The sequence below is a fragment of the Vulpes vulpes genome, chromosome 5 (assembly GCF_048418805.1).
Source record: "Vulpes vulpes isolate BD-2025 chromosome 5, VulVul3, whole genome shotgun sequence".
In the NCBI taxonomy this organism is placed as follows: Eukaryota; Metazoa; Chordata; class Mammalia; order Carnivora; family Canidae; genus Vulpes; species Vulpes vulpes.
The window spans coordinates 138648563-138665387 of NC_132784.1; the positions used below are offsets into that span (position 1 = coordinate 138648563).

Genomic DNA, 16825 nt, shown 5'->3' on the forward strand with positions numbered 1-16825 from the left:
ATGTAAAAGTCATCCATCACCCGCATGGGAGGCGGGAAAACATGATTAATGTTAACAATCACTGGCAGGTGCTTAGGGTAGCAGACAGGGGAGTGGGAGTGGGAGGCGAGACGAGAAGCAGGAGATGAAACAGTCTGGCGATTGGTGGAGGATGAGGGTGGCGATGGGTATGAAGAGAAGAAACGGATTCAAGAGGCATTCACGGAGGAAGTGGTGGCCAACAGAGCAGGAGGCGAGGTGGGAGCGCGGGAGGACTTCCCGAACTCAGGTGGCGACCCCGTCCACGTCTGAGCCGTGAGACCCGAGAGCCCAGAGACCGGAGCAGCAGGGCGTGGGACACGGCGGGCGGGCTGAGCGCAGCTTTGCAGGAGTTGAAGGTCTGCCCGTCGAAGTAGGGAAGCCCCCGAGACAGCCGAGTTCCCAGGGGAGGGGAGGCCTGCACCCGAAGCAGGTGCAGGTCCCCGGAGTTCGGGTGGTCCCGGGGTTGCTGGAATGCACGTGCAGCCTCCCGGGTCTGGGAGAGAACACCCACAGATGAAGAAGCGTGGGGAGAGAGGAGCCGGGAGGAAGGAGAGGGAGAGACCGCGGGCGGGAGGGAGCCGGACCGGGAGCTGAAGCCACGCGGCCCGGGAGCTCAGGATCCCTCGGTGCCCCACGGGCTCTACAGCAGCGGCTGGGGTTTGGGGGTTTGAATTCGGATTGCCCAGGGCCCACGTGGGAGTGAGGATGGGGGCGGGGATTCAAGTGTAAGGGGGCAAGGAGAGCACGGGCAGGGCCGGCGACGCTGGGGCAACGTGGGTGTGCAGAAGCGAGCCCTGGGTGTGTTCATACGCGGTCGAGAAGCCGGTAGGAAGGAGGGAGGCAGGTATCGAGGACAGGACCGCTTGTGAGCGGGAGGAACCAACCTCGTTAGCATCGGTAGGTTGGGCCCCGGTGGGTGTGCCACCGTTGGAGTGTTGCCCTAAATAGTGAGATTCCAGCAACCGTTGGGGGGAAGCTGTGACGTTTGACACAACGGACCCCGGACCAGCCCCTGTGCCAGAGCGCGGGGAAGGCTGACAGCCCATCCACGCGTGCTGGGCCCCAGGGACTCGGGGGGCATCGGCCTCCTCCTCAGGGGACGGTGCCCGCTGGGGAGACTCGCGTTGCCCAGTGTTGGCACTGTCTGGGGAGCACCGTGTACGCACAGGGCAGAGGCTGCGATCAGCGTGGGGTGGGGGGCCGGCGGAGGGTCCCGGAGGGTCCGTGGGCAGCGCTCGTGGCCACAGGGCCTTTCCGGTTGAAGAAGAGAGGAGGGCACGGCACAGGGACGTGAGAGGTCGCGCGTGTTGGAGGACGCGCAGGACGTTCATCTTCCGCGGGTCCCTCAGCCGGGGACCCTGGAGCCAGAGAGGGAGGCCAGGCCCAGCCGAGACGGGTGGCAGCTTCACACGTGGACACGCCGCCCACTGGCTCCGTTGAAACTGAATCTAGTGGTCATAGTTCTGGGAGACACAGCTGCCTGCACGGTTCCGAGATGGGGCCCCACGGCCTGAGGGGTCGCAGACATCCCGGAACCCAAGGCCCTCGGCAGAGAGCGAGGGGCCCATTTGGCAAGTTGGAACCAGGACAGGTGAATCTCGGCCCCTCCTCGGACCCGTGGGGGGCTTGGAAGAGCTGCCCTCCCTCCCGGGCCGGCTGGCCGCCCCTGGAGCCGACTTCATAGGGTCAGGCCCGGGCCAGAGGGCAGCGGCCGCGGGGTGTGCGTGGGCGGCGCGGCAGGCAGGCAGGAGGGACGGCGTCTGGGCAGCAGCCGAGCTGCAGGCCCCGTCCCCGCGCTCCCTCCCCCGGCACAAATGTGATTATGGCCCCGCAGCCCAGCCCAAATCAGGTTAGCGCCAGTGCGCTGAGCCGGGGTAATCAGAGCCTGGAGCGCAGCAGGTGCAGGGCTGGAAAGAAGCTTCTTTTTTTCTTTTTAATTTTTTAATTTTTTAATTTATTATTTTATTTTATTTTTTGGAAAGAAGCTTCTGAGAATTAGAACAAGCTGCCCGCGGCACCTAGAACACGCGGCCGCTGACAGCCTGGTCCCCTGGCGGGCTCAGCCAACGGGCCCGGGCCTGGCCCAGGCGCTGGGCTCTGTCCTCACCTGGCAGGACAAAGCCACCCCCAGGGTCTCACTCAAGCCAACTGCAAAGTAGGGATCGGAAACCTGTCCGGCCCGTCGGGCGCCACACACAGCGAAGCCCCAGGTGGGGCCGGGCGGGTGCTCGGGGCCCGTCCCCCGCGAGGCCCTCCACTGAGCCGGGGCCGAGGACAAGGCGGGCTCTTACGGTCTTCACAGAGACGCTCCGTGCTCAGTACGCAGACCTGGAAAGTGAGGGTGCGTGTATGGGATGAAAACCAGCCTCGGGAGACACGCAGTGTTAATATTGGGCAATATTGGGACCTTTCCTGTGCGCACGTTCGCAGGTGAAAGTAATTTTAACGAGAGGACGCTTAGTACACGTGTAGTCTTAAGAACGCAAAGTGGAGCATTTATTTCAGTTAGAATTTGAGGAACATCAAAGGACGTTGAAGGGACATGTAAGCAATAGAAAGGTCTTTCCTAAGAAATCGTTGAAATTGAGAAAATAAACTACAAGCCAGTGGTGAGATGGATGAGTCACTCCGTGGTCTTTCCCTGTACTTTTTTTTTGCTATTCCTTTAGTGACGCAGGCAAAGCGTCTTAAGAGTCACAGGTTGTACCTACCGAGCCAGGTGCCTCCGACGAAGCATCTCACTATTCAGTTATAAATTGGGAAGAAATTGCAAATACCAGAGGAAAATTGCCTCGTCCCTGGGAGTGGCACCGAGATGCTGGTGCAGGGGAGGCACGTGGGGTGTGGAGGGAGGGGACGCCGAGGCCTGAGGCCTCCAGACCTGCCGAAAGGAAAAGCAGGAGCTGGGCCTCCCACCTGCAGCTTTTGCCCCAAGGATGCGGCCTCAGTGTGAGCGGGTCCACCCTGCATTTTCCTTTCCCGTATTCCCGAGGCTTGGCCGTCCCCCTAGGACTGGCCCGGGCTGGAGAGGGGGGGATCGCCTGCTTCTCAGCAAACCCACCCATCCGGCCCGCACCCCAAGTCCCCTCCGTGGGGCTCCGGGCTGCGACCCCCACAGCCAGGGCCACGAGGGACAGTCCCTTGCCCCAAAGCCCGAGGAGTTTATGCAAAGCAGCTGCCCCTCCACTGCTCCCCTGCCTCGCATGCTCCTGCCCTCCTGCACCTCTGGCTCCACGGCTGCCAGGTCGGGCGCCTCCCTGCGTGGCCCTGGGGGTGCAGCCTGTCCCTCCTGCGTGGCCCTGGGGGTGCAGCCTGTCCCTCCTGCGTGGCCCTGGGGGCGCAGCCTGTCCCTCCTGCGTGGCCCTGGGGGCGCAGCCTGTCCCTCCTGCGCTGCTGTGACACCAGCCGGCTCCCCACTGGCAGGCGGCTCCCAGCCCGGCAGCTTCGCTGTAGCTGAATCACGATGCAACATTCAGGGGCGCCTGGGGGGCTCAGTCGGTGAGCCTTCTCCCCTCAGGTCATGCTCTCAGGGTCCTGGGATCGAGTCCCGTGTCGGGTCAGCCAGGAGCCTGCTTCTCCTCCTTCTCCCACTGCTGCTGCCCCTGCTTGGGTTCTCTCTCTCTCTCCCTCTCTCTCTCTGTGTCAAATAAATAAATAGAATCTTTAAGAAAATAATTTTGAACAGTGCTCCTGCCCGGCCTGAGAGTAGCCCGTCGGGGCCCGGCTCCCCTGCTCACACCCCACGGCCTCCGTGAGTCCCGCCAGAGTCTGGCCCAGCACCCGCTGGGCAGGGGCAGCTCTGGCCCCGGGCGACCATGTGAGCGGAGAGCCAGGCTGGCCCGCTGAGCCGGCCGCGGGCGGGCACGATGCTGGCACCCCTGCAGGAGCCCTTGTTTGGACCTTCTCTGCGAGGGCACGGGGGGCTCCAGGCAAACGCAGGTGGTCCTGGTGACGTAGAGCCAGATGGGCCTCGGCCAGGTGCTCAGGTTTACCAGACTGCGTGGGGCTCCGGCCCTCGCCTCTTCACCTCTGCTCTCAGGGCGCCGTGGCGCCGCCGGGGTCCTAGTGGGGGCTCAGTAAAAATCAGAATCGAATTCTCCACTCACGTGGAATGAAAATTCACACTCTTGTCCCAGCGAGGGAGAAACGGCGTTACCCAGATGGCCCCGGCATCGGGGATCGGTCAGGCCCCTCGCTCTTGTAAACACCACGAGCTTTTTGATCACTTCGGAGAGAGTCTGCGTTCGGCAAATAGGTTACAGCCCTGATTCCACGTGCGGCCAAGCTCTGCATTCCCCGCAATGCCAGGAGCTCAGGCGCGGCAGGGGAGCCCCGTGGGGGGGGGGGACACCCACCGGTCAGATGGCACCTGCTCCCTCGCCGCCTCACAACGCGCTCAGATAGCAGGTGCGGGCGCAGAAGGCCAGGCCGGCCTTCCCGCTCGTGTGGCCGACGGTGCCCAACGACGTCTTGAAACGCACCTTTAGGAATTGTTTTCAGGGTCTGTGAGGCCTTCTCATGAGTGTGCTTGGAGCAAACCTTCCTCTTTCTTTATTTTTTAAATATTTTATCTATTTATGCATGAGAGACACAGAGAGAGAGAGGGGCAGAGACCCAGGCAGAGGGAGAAGCAGGCTCCATGCAGGGAGCCCGATGCGGGACTCGATCCCAGGACCCCAGGGTCATGACCTGGGCCAAAGGCAGGTGCTAAACCGCTGAGCCCCCCGGGCTGCCCAAACCTTCCTCTTTTGAGGCCTGAAGCTCCCCTGGGAGCGGGGCCATTCGGAGGACAGGCCACAGAGCAGAGCCAGTGAGTGGGACTTTTGGTCAAAGCCCGGGGATCTCTGAGCCGCCGGCGGTGCTGTTCCAGGGCAGGCGTGGGCAGGTGCTCTCGGCGCCTCTGCCCACATACGCCAACCAGGCAGGCTCCGCACCCCCCCACCCCCCCGCACAGAAGCAAGGACCTGCTGTCCCTAGTCGACCTCCGTGCTTCGGTCAGGGAAGCAGGCCCGGGACCCGCCGTCCACCCTCCCGGCCCCTCGGCCCTCGGCGCGTCAGTCCCGGGAGAGCACTGCTCCCAACCTGCAGCCTGGTTCCCGCCGGCGGATGTTTCTCTGCACCCGTTGGGAAGCTTCTATGCAGGGACGGGACCAGCGTGCACAGACCCCGTCTCCAGCGGGCGGGCGCCCACCCGGCTGCGCCTCCGAGGCTCAGGGCCCGCCCCGGGGGGCTGCAGGGGTGCGTGCGGAGGTTCCACGGTGACTCCCGGGGCGTCGGCCCTAAAACAGGTCTGCTTCCTTTTACTTTCCAGGTGGTGGCCACGCTGGGGACCACGTCCTGCTGCTCATTCGACAATCTGTTAGAAGTGGGTCCTATCTGTAAGTATCCGGCTGAATTTTCTTCTGCAAAATGTTCTCGGTACGGGAAGCTCCCGTGGACCTTCCTCTCGGGGCCCGTCCTCCGTCAGGGCATTAGCCGTTCACTTAGGCAAGGTAACGCCGCGACCGTGCAGGATGCGGTGCCGGCCGGGGGAGGACACGAGGGACGCTAACACGGGTGACCCCACGATCCGACGCTTGCCCCGACTCCTATATTCGCACCAGCACAGATTCCATTAGCGTCAAGTCCGCAAACTCAGACCCCGGCCTCCGTGGACCAGCGGAGCTCGGCCGGCCCGACGCACCGGCTGGAAGGAAGGAGTCTCCCACGGGGCACAGCCGGGCCCCAGGGTCGCAGGGCTCAGGGCCCCCCGAGCCAATCAGGCCAGAGTCGGGTCGGTTACCGGCTTCGGAGGAAGCGGCCGAGGCTTCTGAGGTGGCCGTCGAGAAGCACGTGACCCCACGCCGTAAAGCCAGGGACACCCAGACCCCAGATCCCTCGGGGGAATCTGCTGCTGTGCCTCCGGGGCCGCTCTACTCTCCCGCCTCCGTGAAGCTCATGGGGAGTCCCAGGGAGGGGGGTTCAGAGGATCCCCAAGGTGGGCCGTGCGTAAGGCCCGTGTTTCTGAAGTTTCTTCTTCAGCGCAGGCCTGGGAGGGGTTGCGTGGTGGGGGCCTTGCCCAGGTTCCCGGCCCCCTCCCCGGCCTTGTTCCCGGCCTCAGGGCCCAGCGCCCCCTCCCTCCGCTGCCCCGACAGTGGGGCTGTTCAGACCCCAGCCCCCATCCCTGTGGCTGGTGCGAGACACGCCACCTGCGGACACCGGCCCCAGCCCGTCTGCGTCCCCCGCCCCATGGGGTTCCCCGTGGCAGCGGTGCCGGGCCGTGTGGTCGCACCTGCTCGGGGCCCAGCCCCACCACCTCGGCTGTGGGCCGTCCCGTCCCCAGGGTCGTGTCCCCATCTGTACGGCGCCAGGGTCGGACGCCGGAGCTTCCCTCACTGGGCCGTGCAGAGGGCGGCAGATGCACAGAGATCGTGCGACCCCCGGGGTGGGCGCCGCGGGCACGGACGCGCCGGTTCACGTAGGTTCACATGCAGCCAGGGGCAGGCAGGTGACAGCCTGTGGCTCAGGCCCACGGCCGGGGCGTCACCCTGCAGGCTGCAAACGTGCCCGGCCCAGCCGCTGGGCGCTCCTGCGGCTCAGATGTCGGGCCGGGAACTGGATATCCCAGGGCTCTCGGGTATAGGGGCGCCTCGGCAGGGCAGGGCCCACGCAGCCCCGCGGCCCGAGCTCCAGGCCGCCGCCAGCTGGATGACGGCCCAGGAGGCCCGTGCTCTCCGCCCACGGCAGGTGGGGGCCTGGCTCAGGGTGTCCCGCGGTCCTGGAGCCCCCTCTGCCCCCTGGGTCTGGGGTCGCAGGGACCGCAAGCTCCAGGAGGGTTTGGTGCAGACGCAGGGGCCGGGGTGGGCCGACTGAGGGGCCCGACGGCCGCAGAGCCACAGCCCCACCGCCACGGCCTCAGTCCCTACGTGAGGTTCATGTCCACATCATATTTACTGCGGGTGACAGTGTCGCGGTCAGGAGGCCGGCACCTGCCCGTAAGCCCCGGGCCGCCCGCTCCGCCCCCTCTGACACTGTGTCCTCGACGGTCGCCACTCCCTCCGCGGTCCACGACGTCAGACGGGGCTGCCCGGGAGCCTGAGCTGACCTCGCCCGGTGCTGTGACTGGAACACACCGTCGACACGATTCAGTCCCCGACGCGTCCACCGTGATTCGGCAAAGTCGGGGGCGCCGGAAGGCGGTTGTCTCCAAACTGCTGCTTTAGGAAAAGAGGTTTTCTTTTGGGGTCGTTTTAAAACGAGGTCCCCCGCGGTCCACTAGGATGGGTCCAGGGAGGTTTCCGGCAGGTTTTACTGGAGCGAGGAGGGGATGCAGAAAGCAGGTTGTTGAGGGCGACAGGCAGGTGTGACAGTGGGAGGCAGAGTGTGGGGCCCCAGGGAGGGCGGAAGGGGAGCGGGGCGCACAGGCAGCCCGAGCCCCACCCGGCAGCACCAGGGTGCTCAGGAGGGGGCGCAGGAAGGGTCACAGTCCCTCAAGCACCACCCTCGCCTCCAGCACTTTCCGGAACCACCTCGGGTCCGACGATCCACCAGAAGGACTTGCAGGACTCCCTGGAAGCCCCTCAGGGGTACGGGGTATTGCAGGGGGCACAGGTGCAGGGCAGACGGGGGAAGGTCCGTGGGTGGCTAGCTCGCCCCGCTATGACGACACCCAGCACTGCGGAAGCTCACCGGGCCTGTGGCCTCATAGTGTGATGGGGCGTCAGCCACGCGCTGGCGGCCGGGCCGACCCGCAGCCTCCAGCTCCTCGGGGGAGCCCAGCTGGCACCTGCCGTCCCCGGGTCCTGCGAGGTCAGGTGGCCTGGGGCCCGCAGCCGCCGGCATCAGTCACTCTGTCGCACTGTTTGGGACCAAAGAGCCAGGCGGGAGAGGACCCTCTCCGGCGGGGACTCCAGGGGCGAGAGGTCACCTCCCAGGAGCAGGGCAAAGGCCAGGGCTCTTCCGGAGTAAATTCAAGGCTCCGCTGCACCCCTTCCCCCGTGCACCCCTGTCTTTTCCACCTTCTCCGTGGCCCCTACACATTCCCAAGTGCAGGAGCCCCGGGGCTGGTGTCATTCCATCCCCTGAGTGAGGCCATGGACCCCGACCCGCAGTCCTGCGTGTGTCCCAGGGGGGCCCCAGCCGTGGACCCCAACCTGCTGTCTTGCATATGTCCCGGGGGAGCCCCAGCCATGCACCCCGACCCGCTGTGGACCCCAACCCGCTGTCCTTCGTGTGTCCTTGGGGGGGCCCAGCCAGCATGGGTGGCTCGGGGGTCTCTCATGAGGATGAGAGCTGAGTGGGGGTGTCGCTGCCTCTGGAACCCGTTCCCCTTCCTCCTTCCTGACCCGTCTGCCCGTCCAGGCCCCGGGGCCCTGCTCTGCGTCACCCCTTCCCTCCGCAGTCCCGAACCCAACAGGCACCGCAGTCTCGATCCTCCGAAGAGCCTCTAACAGAAAACCGAGTTTCCTGACCGGTGGTCGGGGGTGGCCCGGACGGCCCTGCAGAGAGCACAGCCTGGCCCTACGCTTTGCTGTCTGCCCCGTGGCTGCCCCTGGGGTGCCCAGGCCCGTGGCGCACCGAGCCACAGCGGGAGGCCCCTGCAGCGCGGGGACCGTGGCCTTGGGAGCGGGGCTGAGCTGTGCTCTGAGCAGAGACGCCCCGTCGCCTGGAGGCTTCGGGCTCTTGCTGGCTCACGGCCACACCCACTCGGGGCCCCGGGCCAGGAGGACGGTGCCACAGAGGCCCGCAGCCCCACAGAGGCCCGCAGCCCCGCACCCTCCGCCCGTAAAGCGTGCTTTGGGTCCCTCGTGCCCCCTCTTCCACCCGCACGGGAAGGCCTGGCCCCTTCCTTGCCAGGCAATTCCGGGGCACGTGGAAAGCAGAAATCATGTTCACGAAGGAGCCCAGGATGGTCGCAGGTAGCATGAAATAAGCCAGGATGTGTTGGGTACGATGGCGTGGAGGTGGGGCAGGGGGCGGGCGGAGAGAAGTCACAGGGGCCGTGGCTCTGGGGGGCAGGGCGGGAGGACGGGTTAGCCCGGAGAATCGCAGCCAATTCCCCGTGGGTGAGATGCGGGAGGAGGGAAAGGTGGTGCCGCTGGAATGAAGTGTGGACGAGGCGCCCCGAGGGACGGTGCACGCGGCCCCTTAGAGCCTGAGCATCCACCTTGGGGTCAACCAGGGCGGCTGATCCCATTTCCTCATCTTCTACACGCGCCCTCCTGGGCCCCGGCCTGGGCCAGCCTGGTCTGGGGCCAGCTCACGGCCTCTGTGCTCAGCCTCACGGCCTTCAGACCCCAGGGCCTGCCGGGGGCCCGGATCGAGCCAACAAAGGCCGTTGATGGGCCTTTCCCAGGAAGAGCGCTGGGTGGGACGGGGCGATCATCAGGCTCCCGGGTTCCCGGAGGGGAGCTCACGAGTCACCTCTGGATTTCAGGTAACAAGGAGGACATGTGGCTGCATATCGATGCTGCCTACGCGGGCAGCTCCTTCATCTGCCCGGAGTTCCGGCATCTTCTGAACGGAGTAGAGGTGGGTGCGCTCTTTATCTTGAATAAGATCGTCGGTTTGGGTTTTTTTTTTTAATGTGTGTATGCATGTATCTATTTTGGGGAAGGGCAGGGGCAGAGGGACAGAATCCACAGGCCGACTCCATGCGGAGCGTGGAGCTCGATGGGGCTCCATCCCGGGGCCCCAAGAGTCGGCCGCTCAACCCACTGAGCCACCCAGGCGCCCCCTCCTATCTTTAATCCTATCCTTGCTTAAAAGTCTTATGTTATCAGTGACTTCTCCTGCCGGGGCTGGGACATTCCATCTGTCACTGCTGTGCTTCGTTTCGGCAATTCCAAACAAATTCTTTGATTAGCAGAAATCAGATTTCCTAATAAGGGGGATTGAGAATCTGCTCAGTCATACAACCTGCCTTCTGCAAACACACTGGCTTTCGCAGCTATTTTTTCCTCCGGCACAAGTCCCGGGCGGAGTTCTCACGGCAGCCTGCATCTTAGCTCATAAAACTGTGGGGAAATATTTAGGAAGAAAGTAAAATCTTAATGCCTTTCGGATCCGGAGGCAACGGGTCAAAGCAACCTGCAGTTCTATGCGGTCTGGTTCAGTAGGAATAGGAATGCGTGTTCGGACCACGCCGCTCCGTGGGGTATTATTTTAATAGATATCGAACCAGCGGGCATGGGTGCGTTTGCACGTCCTTTACCGCTTTTGGAGTCTGGAATGTGCGGCACGTAACACCCACTAAGACACCTGCTGCTGTCGTCAGAGCTCTCGACCAGTACTGTGCTCCCCCAGGGCTGCAGAGGGTGCTGTGGTGCAGACGTGATGCGGGGAGACGGCGACCTGGGCGGGCCCGGACGCGCCATCTCAGACCCAAGTCGGACTTGGCCGCCGCCGGTGGCAGCTCACGGGGCAGGATGCTCCTCCTGCCCAGGAACTTAGTTGCAGACACGATACAGGGTCCAGAGACACAGACTTAGCAGTGAGCCCAGGGGAGGGAGATCCTGAGCAGAGGAGCCACAGCCTTGACTCTATGCTCGGAGGCAAAAGGCTTTCGTGGGACCCCGGGCCACACGCGGTGCAGGGGTTCGAGGTGCGGCCACTGGCAGTAGAGGACTGTGTGAACGGCAGCTTTCCCCGGGACGAGCCTTGCCCCTGAGGGCAGGCCAGTGTCATCTGTACACCTCACAGAGTGGCTTTAGTAATGACATCTCCCCCGAGGGGGGGCTGTGGGTTGCAGGAGTTAATTGAATTGAAAGCATCTGGCAGGCAGTGAGGCCGGGCACGGGTGGGATCCTTCTATCGCCCTTCAGCACGGTGGCAGGGACAGTCCCTGAACCCCCCGCCCCGCCCTCGTGTCATGCTGCCAGTCGATGTACTAATTGCTCGTTCGGATGCTCGTGACGCTGTAATCCCAGAGCCGCGGCGTCAGGTGCAGATGCACATATTCCCGTCCTAGCGAAGCAGCACTCCGCTCCGTCTCTCCATCCCATCCGTGCATTTATTCACTACTCGCGTGGTAATTGTGGATCCTCGCACACACGCCCAGCCCTCGGCTTAGTGCTGCGGAGGGGGTGGCCAGTGGGGCTTCCGAGGCCCCCGTGAATGTCAGGGAGGGGGGCTGAGGCGTGTGAGAGGTTCCGGTAAGTGTGCTAACACCCCGCGCTCTGCAGCTTGCTGCCCGGAGCTGGGCCCGTGGGAGTCTCGAGGGGGAAAGCTCCACACCATAGAAATGACTCGTTTTACAGAGATGGGGCACGTGAGCGGGAGGGGCCGCCCCCGGACCCGGGGGATGGAGGGCAAAGCCTTCGCCGGGGGTGCGTGTGCCTGTCCCCAGGATGTGGTCTAAGTGTCAGGGTAGGGGTTGCACAGTCTCCTCCCACCACCCCGCTCCTCCCCAGGATCCCAGGACCTGGGGGTTTCGGCTTTCCTAAGGGGCAGCTAACTGTCAGGCCATCACAGCGCCGGGCTCTGGGGCAAGATCCTATCAACAGCAGACAGGATCTCATGGCTGACGTGAGTCATTTCCCCGGCTCCTGCATTGTTCCTCGCCCGGCGAGAGCCTTGCTGCCCAACTGGTCAGATAACGGGGTTGCAATATCCTGCTGCGTCCCCAGCCCGGAGATAAGAACCCTTCTCTCTGGCGGCAGGAAGAGCACACAGCAGTTGGGTAATGAAAGGCGATTAAACAGACCAGCCCCGCTGGGAGGGAACTAATAAAATTCTCGGCAAACAAGGCTCTTCTTTCACATTTTGGCTCCTTTTATCAGCAAATGAAACTCGTTGTCATTTCCCGTCTCCTTCTCAAAACTGCTCTTATCGAAACCTGGAAGGAAATGAATCTGCTCCCCCGGAGCGGGCTGACGCGCGAGGCTGCGGTCGGCCGAGCAGACGTCTCCCCGGTGGCGGGGCGCCCACCCCTGGCTGCACCCCTGGGCCTCCAGCTGGACCCGGGTCCTGCTCAGCAGCCGGGGGACCGACCTGGGCACGCGTTTTGAAGAATATAAGAGCGCACCCCTCGGGAGAGCTCCGTGGAGATGCCGAGTGCCCTCCTCGGCCGGTCTTGGTTGTTGAAATCTTATTTTCTGCTTGGAAATAGGGCAGCCCCTAAAACCGACAGGCTAAAGCCTGTTGTTTGCAGTTGCTACGCGCTGTCTTCCAGGACGGGAGCCCGTTGCTGATAGGTGTGCAATGAGTGTGGATATTGTCTTTAAAAGGAAAGAAGAAAATGTTTAGGTACGTGGGAGGAGTCGTTGATTGCTGCATCAGGGGTAATAAAGAAGCCAACCCATTAAATAAAAACCGGGGGGATCCCGATGGCCGTAGGTTAGGAGTGATGTTCCAGCCTCCTGTCGCTTACGATGATGCGCGTGTGCCGAGAACTTCGCTAGCGCGTGAACTTGGGGGACGGTGCAGGTAGAAAGGGTCCCGCAGGCCCGGTGGCTACAATTTCTTGCAGGGTACACGGGAATTCCAATTCAGGAATTCCAATTCCCGTGTGATTGTTCCAAAGGGTCTAATGGTTTGAAGGGTGCATACGTTGCACATGAGTCCGGACTGTGCAAATTTGGAAGTGTACGACATAAAATACCGATAACGTCCCATGTTACGAGGGAAGGGAGCGCCGTGAATTGTCCCAGTTAAAAATGAGTAGGGACTCGTGTGGCTCCAGGGCAGGAGAGCCCCCCAGCCGTGAGCTGTGTCCCTGTTGCTGCTGGGACTCGCAGGACAGCAGCTCTCCTCATTCTCCCTTGGCGTCGCCCTAGGATTGCGTGTTCGGGTTCCCCATGTTTTGGATTATCCAAGGTCCTCATATCCGCCTGCTTCAAATGTGGAAGCCCTACACCGAGTTAGGATGAACACAGAAATAAAGGGGGTGTTAACAGGAAAGTTCTAGATTAGCTCAGTCCAGTCCCTCACGTATACGTTCTCCTGGACTCCTCTGGATTTCAGGTAACAAGGAGGACATGTGGCTGCATATCGATGCTGCCTACGGGGGCAGCTCCTTCATCTGCCCTGGACTCATCCCACCGAGGGCACATGGCCAGACAGTGGGAGCGCTAAGGCCAAATCGGGGGCTCTTCCAACAAAGCTTATGTCCTGACCTGTCCTGGGTGCCTGGCACTGCATCCCGAGGACTGCAAGCAGGCTGGAGGCCTTCATGCCCCGGGGGAGGTGGGGGGCTCGTGCCTTGCCCGGTTCTGTGGGGTGCCCTCTGCAGGCACCTCTGGCCCGACTGGGCGAGTCCCCGTCCTCCTCCTCCAAGCAGCAAGCCTGCCCAGTCATGGCCACGTGATGCTTGTTTTCACATTGCACCGGAGCGATTGCCCTCTGGCCGGATCTTCCCGCTTCACTGCGAGCTCCTGAGCGTCAGTAGCCGTCGCCGTGGCCCCTGCGACCACCACCACCACCCAGCTGGCCGGCTCCCACCTGCAAATCTGCACACCCGCAGACCAGCAGCAGCCACGGCCCAGCCTTGGAAGTGGGGAGCGTGCTCCGTGGCAGGGGCTGGGCGGAGGGGTTCGGGCCTGGGATGCCACCATTTCTCGGGAAAGCAGACTTTCCCATTCGGGTCTATGCAAATTTGCAAACAGCGCAGGAGGCTGTTGAGCTGGGGTCAAACCTCGGGCGGGCTGACTGTAAAGCTGTCCTTCTTGCTTTGTGCTTCGGCCCCGAACCACCTCTCATCAGCGCTGTGCGTTCCTGAGCTGTGATGCATTGTTCCCACTTGAAAATGAGTAGAGGGGCACCCGGGGGGCTCCGCGGTTGGGCGCCTGCCTTCGGCTCAGGGCGTGACCCCTGGGTCCCGGGATCGAGTCCCACGTCGGGCTCCCTGCATGGAGCCTGCGTCTCCCTCTGCTTGTGTCTCTGCCTCTCTCTCTCTCTCTCTCTCTGTGTGTCTCGTGAATAAATAAATAGATTTTTAAAAAACAAACAAAAAAGGCCATGAGTACAGAGGGGCCCAGCAAGGTCCGGAGCCTGGGCCTCCCCAGCTGCTCCTGCCCCCGCGCCCCACGGCCTCAGCTCCCGTCCCTCGGCTTGGTCTTACTCTCGAGCAAACAGATTGCCCTTCGCCGTGTAGGGGGTCTTGTTTACGGCGAGACGTTTGTAACTGAGATGTCTTCTCTTTGTTGTCCCTGTTCCTCGGCAGTTTGCAGATTCGTTTAACTTCAATCCCCACAAATGGCTGTTGGTGAACTTTGACTGCTCTGCCATGTGGTGAGTCTCCCCACCGGCTAGACGTCCAGCCCTGCGCCCGCTGCGCTTCCCAAGGGGGGGTTCGCGGGGAGGAAGCCTGGCGGGGCGGACGCCGTCACTGCGGGGCGCGTCGTCCTCTGCCCGCTGCCTCCCTGCCTCCTGAAGTGGGGATTCGTGCTAAGTCTTGCCCCGTAGGAAACTGTGGACCAGAACACAGTACGGCAGCGCATGGGCGCGAGAACTCGGTCTCCCCATCTCACCAGCTTGAACAAAGAGGACGCGAGGAAATTTCAGGGCGTGTTTCTAATCCGGTGGCTTCTGCGTTTTTATTCTTTGATGTTTCATGACTCTAAGCCCAAGGACTCGAAAGCATTTGCTAAGGAAAAAATAAGAGTAGTCCTGTTTCCCACACAGTTCCCTGAAAATTCCTAAAACCAGAGCCACCGTCATGTAGGTTATATTCAGGGCAAGAGAAACGATTCAGGAACATACGCGGATGACCCCCCATCACGCAGACCGTGTTTGAGGGAAGAGGGATCTTTGGGAGCAGTGTGGGGACGGTGGGAACCGGATCTGTGCGTTCATTGCGGGAGGAAGGAGGTTAATCGACCTTAACACTTGGGGGCTTTGCGTGAATTTTGTGCAGACGTGGGCGTGTGAGTGAATGAATGGTTTCTCACACCCGAGGGGTGAAGGACGGGGTCCGTACCCGCCCCAACCAGTCTGTTCTCCCGGTTTCCTGAGTGCCCAGATGGATGCTCCTTCGGTAAAAATCACATCTTCAAAAAAAAAAAAATCACATCTTCAGCGCTTTACTAAAAACTCGGTCCGAATCAATTCTTTTCTGTCAGCCTCCGACCCAGACTTTGGTAGGTGATTTCAAAGCCCCTTCGGGTGTGGGCATTCCAGACGCAGCTTCGTCCGAAATACTAGCAGGGATTCGTGCAAGTATGGCCTGTACGGAGGTCAGTATCCTTGTCTATTCTTGCGGCTGCGTTCGCCAATTTTATTTAAAATGGAGCACGTGAGGAGTGGCTCACACGGTGTGTCAGAAGTCCCCCCCCCCCCCCGCCTTTTTCCGGTTTTCATTGGGACTGAAATGTAATTCTATCCTGCTGGTGTGTTTGGTCAGATTGTGGGTCCCTGGAACGGTGCTGGTGCACAGCCGGGGCCGGGGGGTGGGGGCTGTCTGCTTCATTTTGGGAGGGCTGGTGGCCTCAGTGCCAGCTGGCGGGCCCCGGGAGGGCTGCCCGGTGGGACTGGACAGAGGGCCCGTGGTGCACCCGGACATTTCACTCGTTACCTGGGTAAAGTCATAATATCAGACGTAGATGTTTAGGGGCACCCGGGTGGCTCAGTCGGTTAAGGGTCTGACTCTGATCTCAGCTCAGGTCCCCATCTCAGGGGCAAGCATTCGGGGTCACGGGCTGTGATGCAACGTTGAGACATACTAAGGATGGATACAGAGATGTGGCGTCCTGGCCTTGGGCCCGAAAAGCCAGGGCATGTTAGGGATGCGGGAGGACGGCTCTGTCCGTGGCGGGGCTGAGAAGGGATGGAGCCCTTTACCGGGCGCAGTGGGACCGGGGCTGCCAGCAGGACCCTGCGTTCAGCTCGGGCAGCAGCCCACCCAGGGAAACCTGGCAAAGTGGAAGGGACGTGCAGGAGAGACGCAGGGCTGAGGCCCCGTCACCGGGGCGGGGGCAGAGGTGAGGCTTGACGCCTGCTGAATGAAAGTCAGTGTCACGTGTCAGGGCAGCCCCCAGCGTGAGCTGCTCCAGAGCAGGGCACTCGGTTACTGGGGGGCAGGGGAGATGAGGAGTCAGTGCTGGAGCAGCCCCCTGCCCGCCCGCCCGCCCGCGTCACATTCTGAGCACAGGGACGGCGCTTTCTGTGTCCTGAGCCTCTGGGGTCCCGGACGAGAATGCTCGTCCTGGATTTTCGGGTGATTTCGCGCATGTGGGGAAACCCGTCCTCCCCCAAGCCCCGGGGTTCACCCCGTGACTTCACAAACACGGAGGACTTGTTGCCGGACTCTGATGTTGGAGGATTTGCCTTTCAGCATAGACGGCCGCTGTCTGCTGTGTCAGGCACTGCGCTCGGGCGGCTGCGACAAAGTGCCGCACGCCCCGTGGCTTAAACTCCGGAGCCTTATATCCTCATGATTCTGGAGGTTGGACACAGAGGCCAAGGTGCGGGCAGCACTGGTTTCTGCGGACGCCTCCACCGGGTGTGCAGACCGACCGCCGTGGTGTCCCTCCTGTGTCCTCACTTGGCCTTTCTTCTGAGCGTGTGTCGTCTTCGTGTAAGGACACTGGCCACACGCCGGTCACACTGGCTTAGTGCCCGGGCATACGACCTCGTTTTCACTTATGTTGCCTCTTTAAAGACCCCGTGTCCACAGACGGTCACATCCTGAGGTCCTGGGGGTTAGGGCTCCTCCCATGACCGTCCGAACCCCATGGGCAGCTGCACAGCCGAGGCGCTGGCGGAACAGTGTCCGAGTTTGGAGAGTCTCAGCCTTGGGACAGTTTCCAGTAAAGGGAATAGACCCCAAGTAAAATGAGAAATTAAGTAACATCATGTATAGGCCGATGTTGGTTGAGGCCCGGGGGGG

General features: G+C 62.2%; 1 protein-coding gene across 5 annotated transcripts in view; it reads left to right on the plus strand.

The window, feature by feature from the left end:
* DDC (dopa decarboxylase) overlaps positions 1 to 16825 on the plus strand; it is a 73728-nt gene that overhangs the window by 37469 nt on the left and 19434 nt on the right. For all 5 annotated transcript variants that reach the window (XM_072760110.1, XM_072760109.1, XM_072760111.1 and 2 more), the window contains exons 7-9: positions 5333 to 5399; positions 9437 to 9531; positions 14162 to 14229. In XM_072760110.1, coding sequence (XP_072616211.1) covers positions 5333 to 5399; positions 9437 to 9531; positions 14162 to 14229 — 230 coding nt within the window. The remainder of the gene's footprint in view (positions 1 to 5332; positions 5400 to 9436; positions 9532 to 14161; positions 14230 to 16825) is intronic.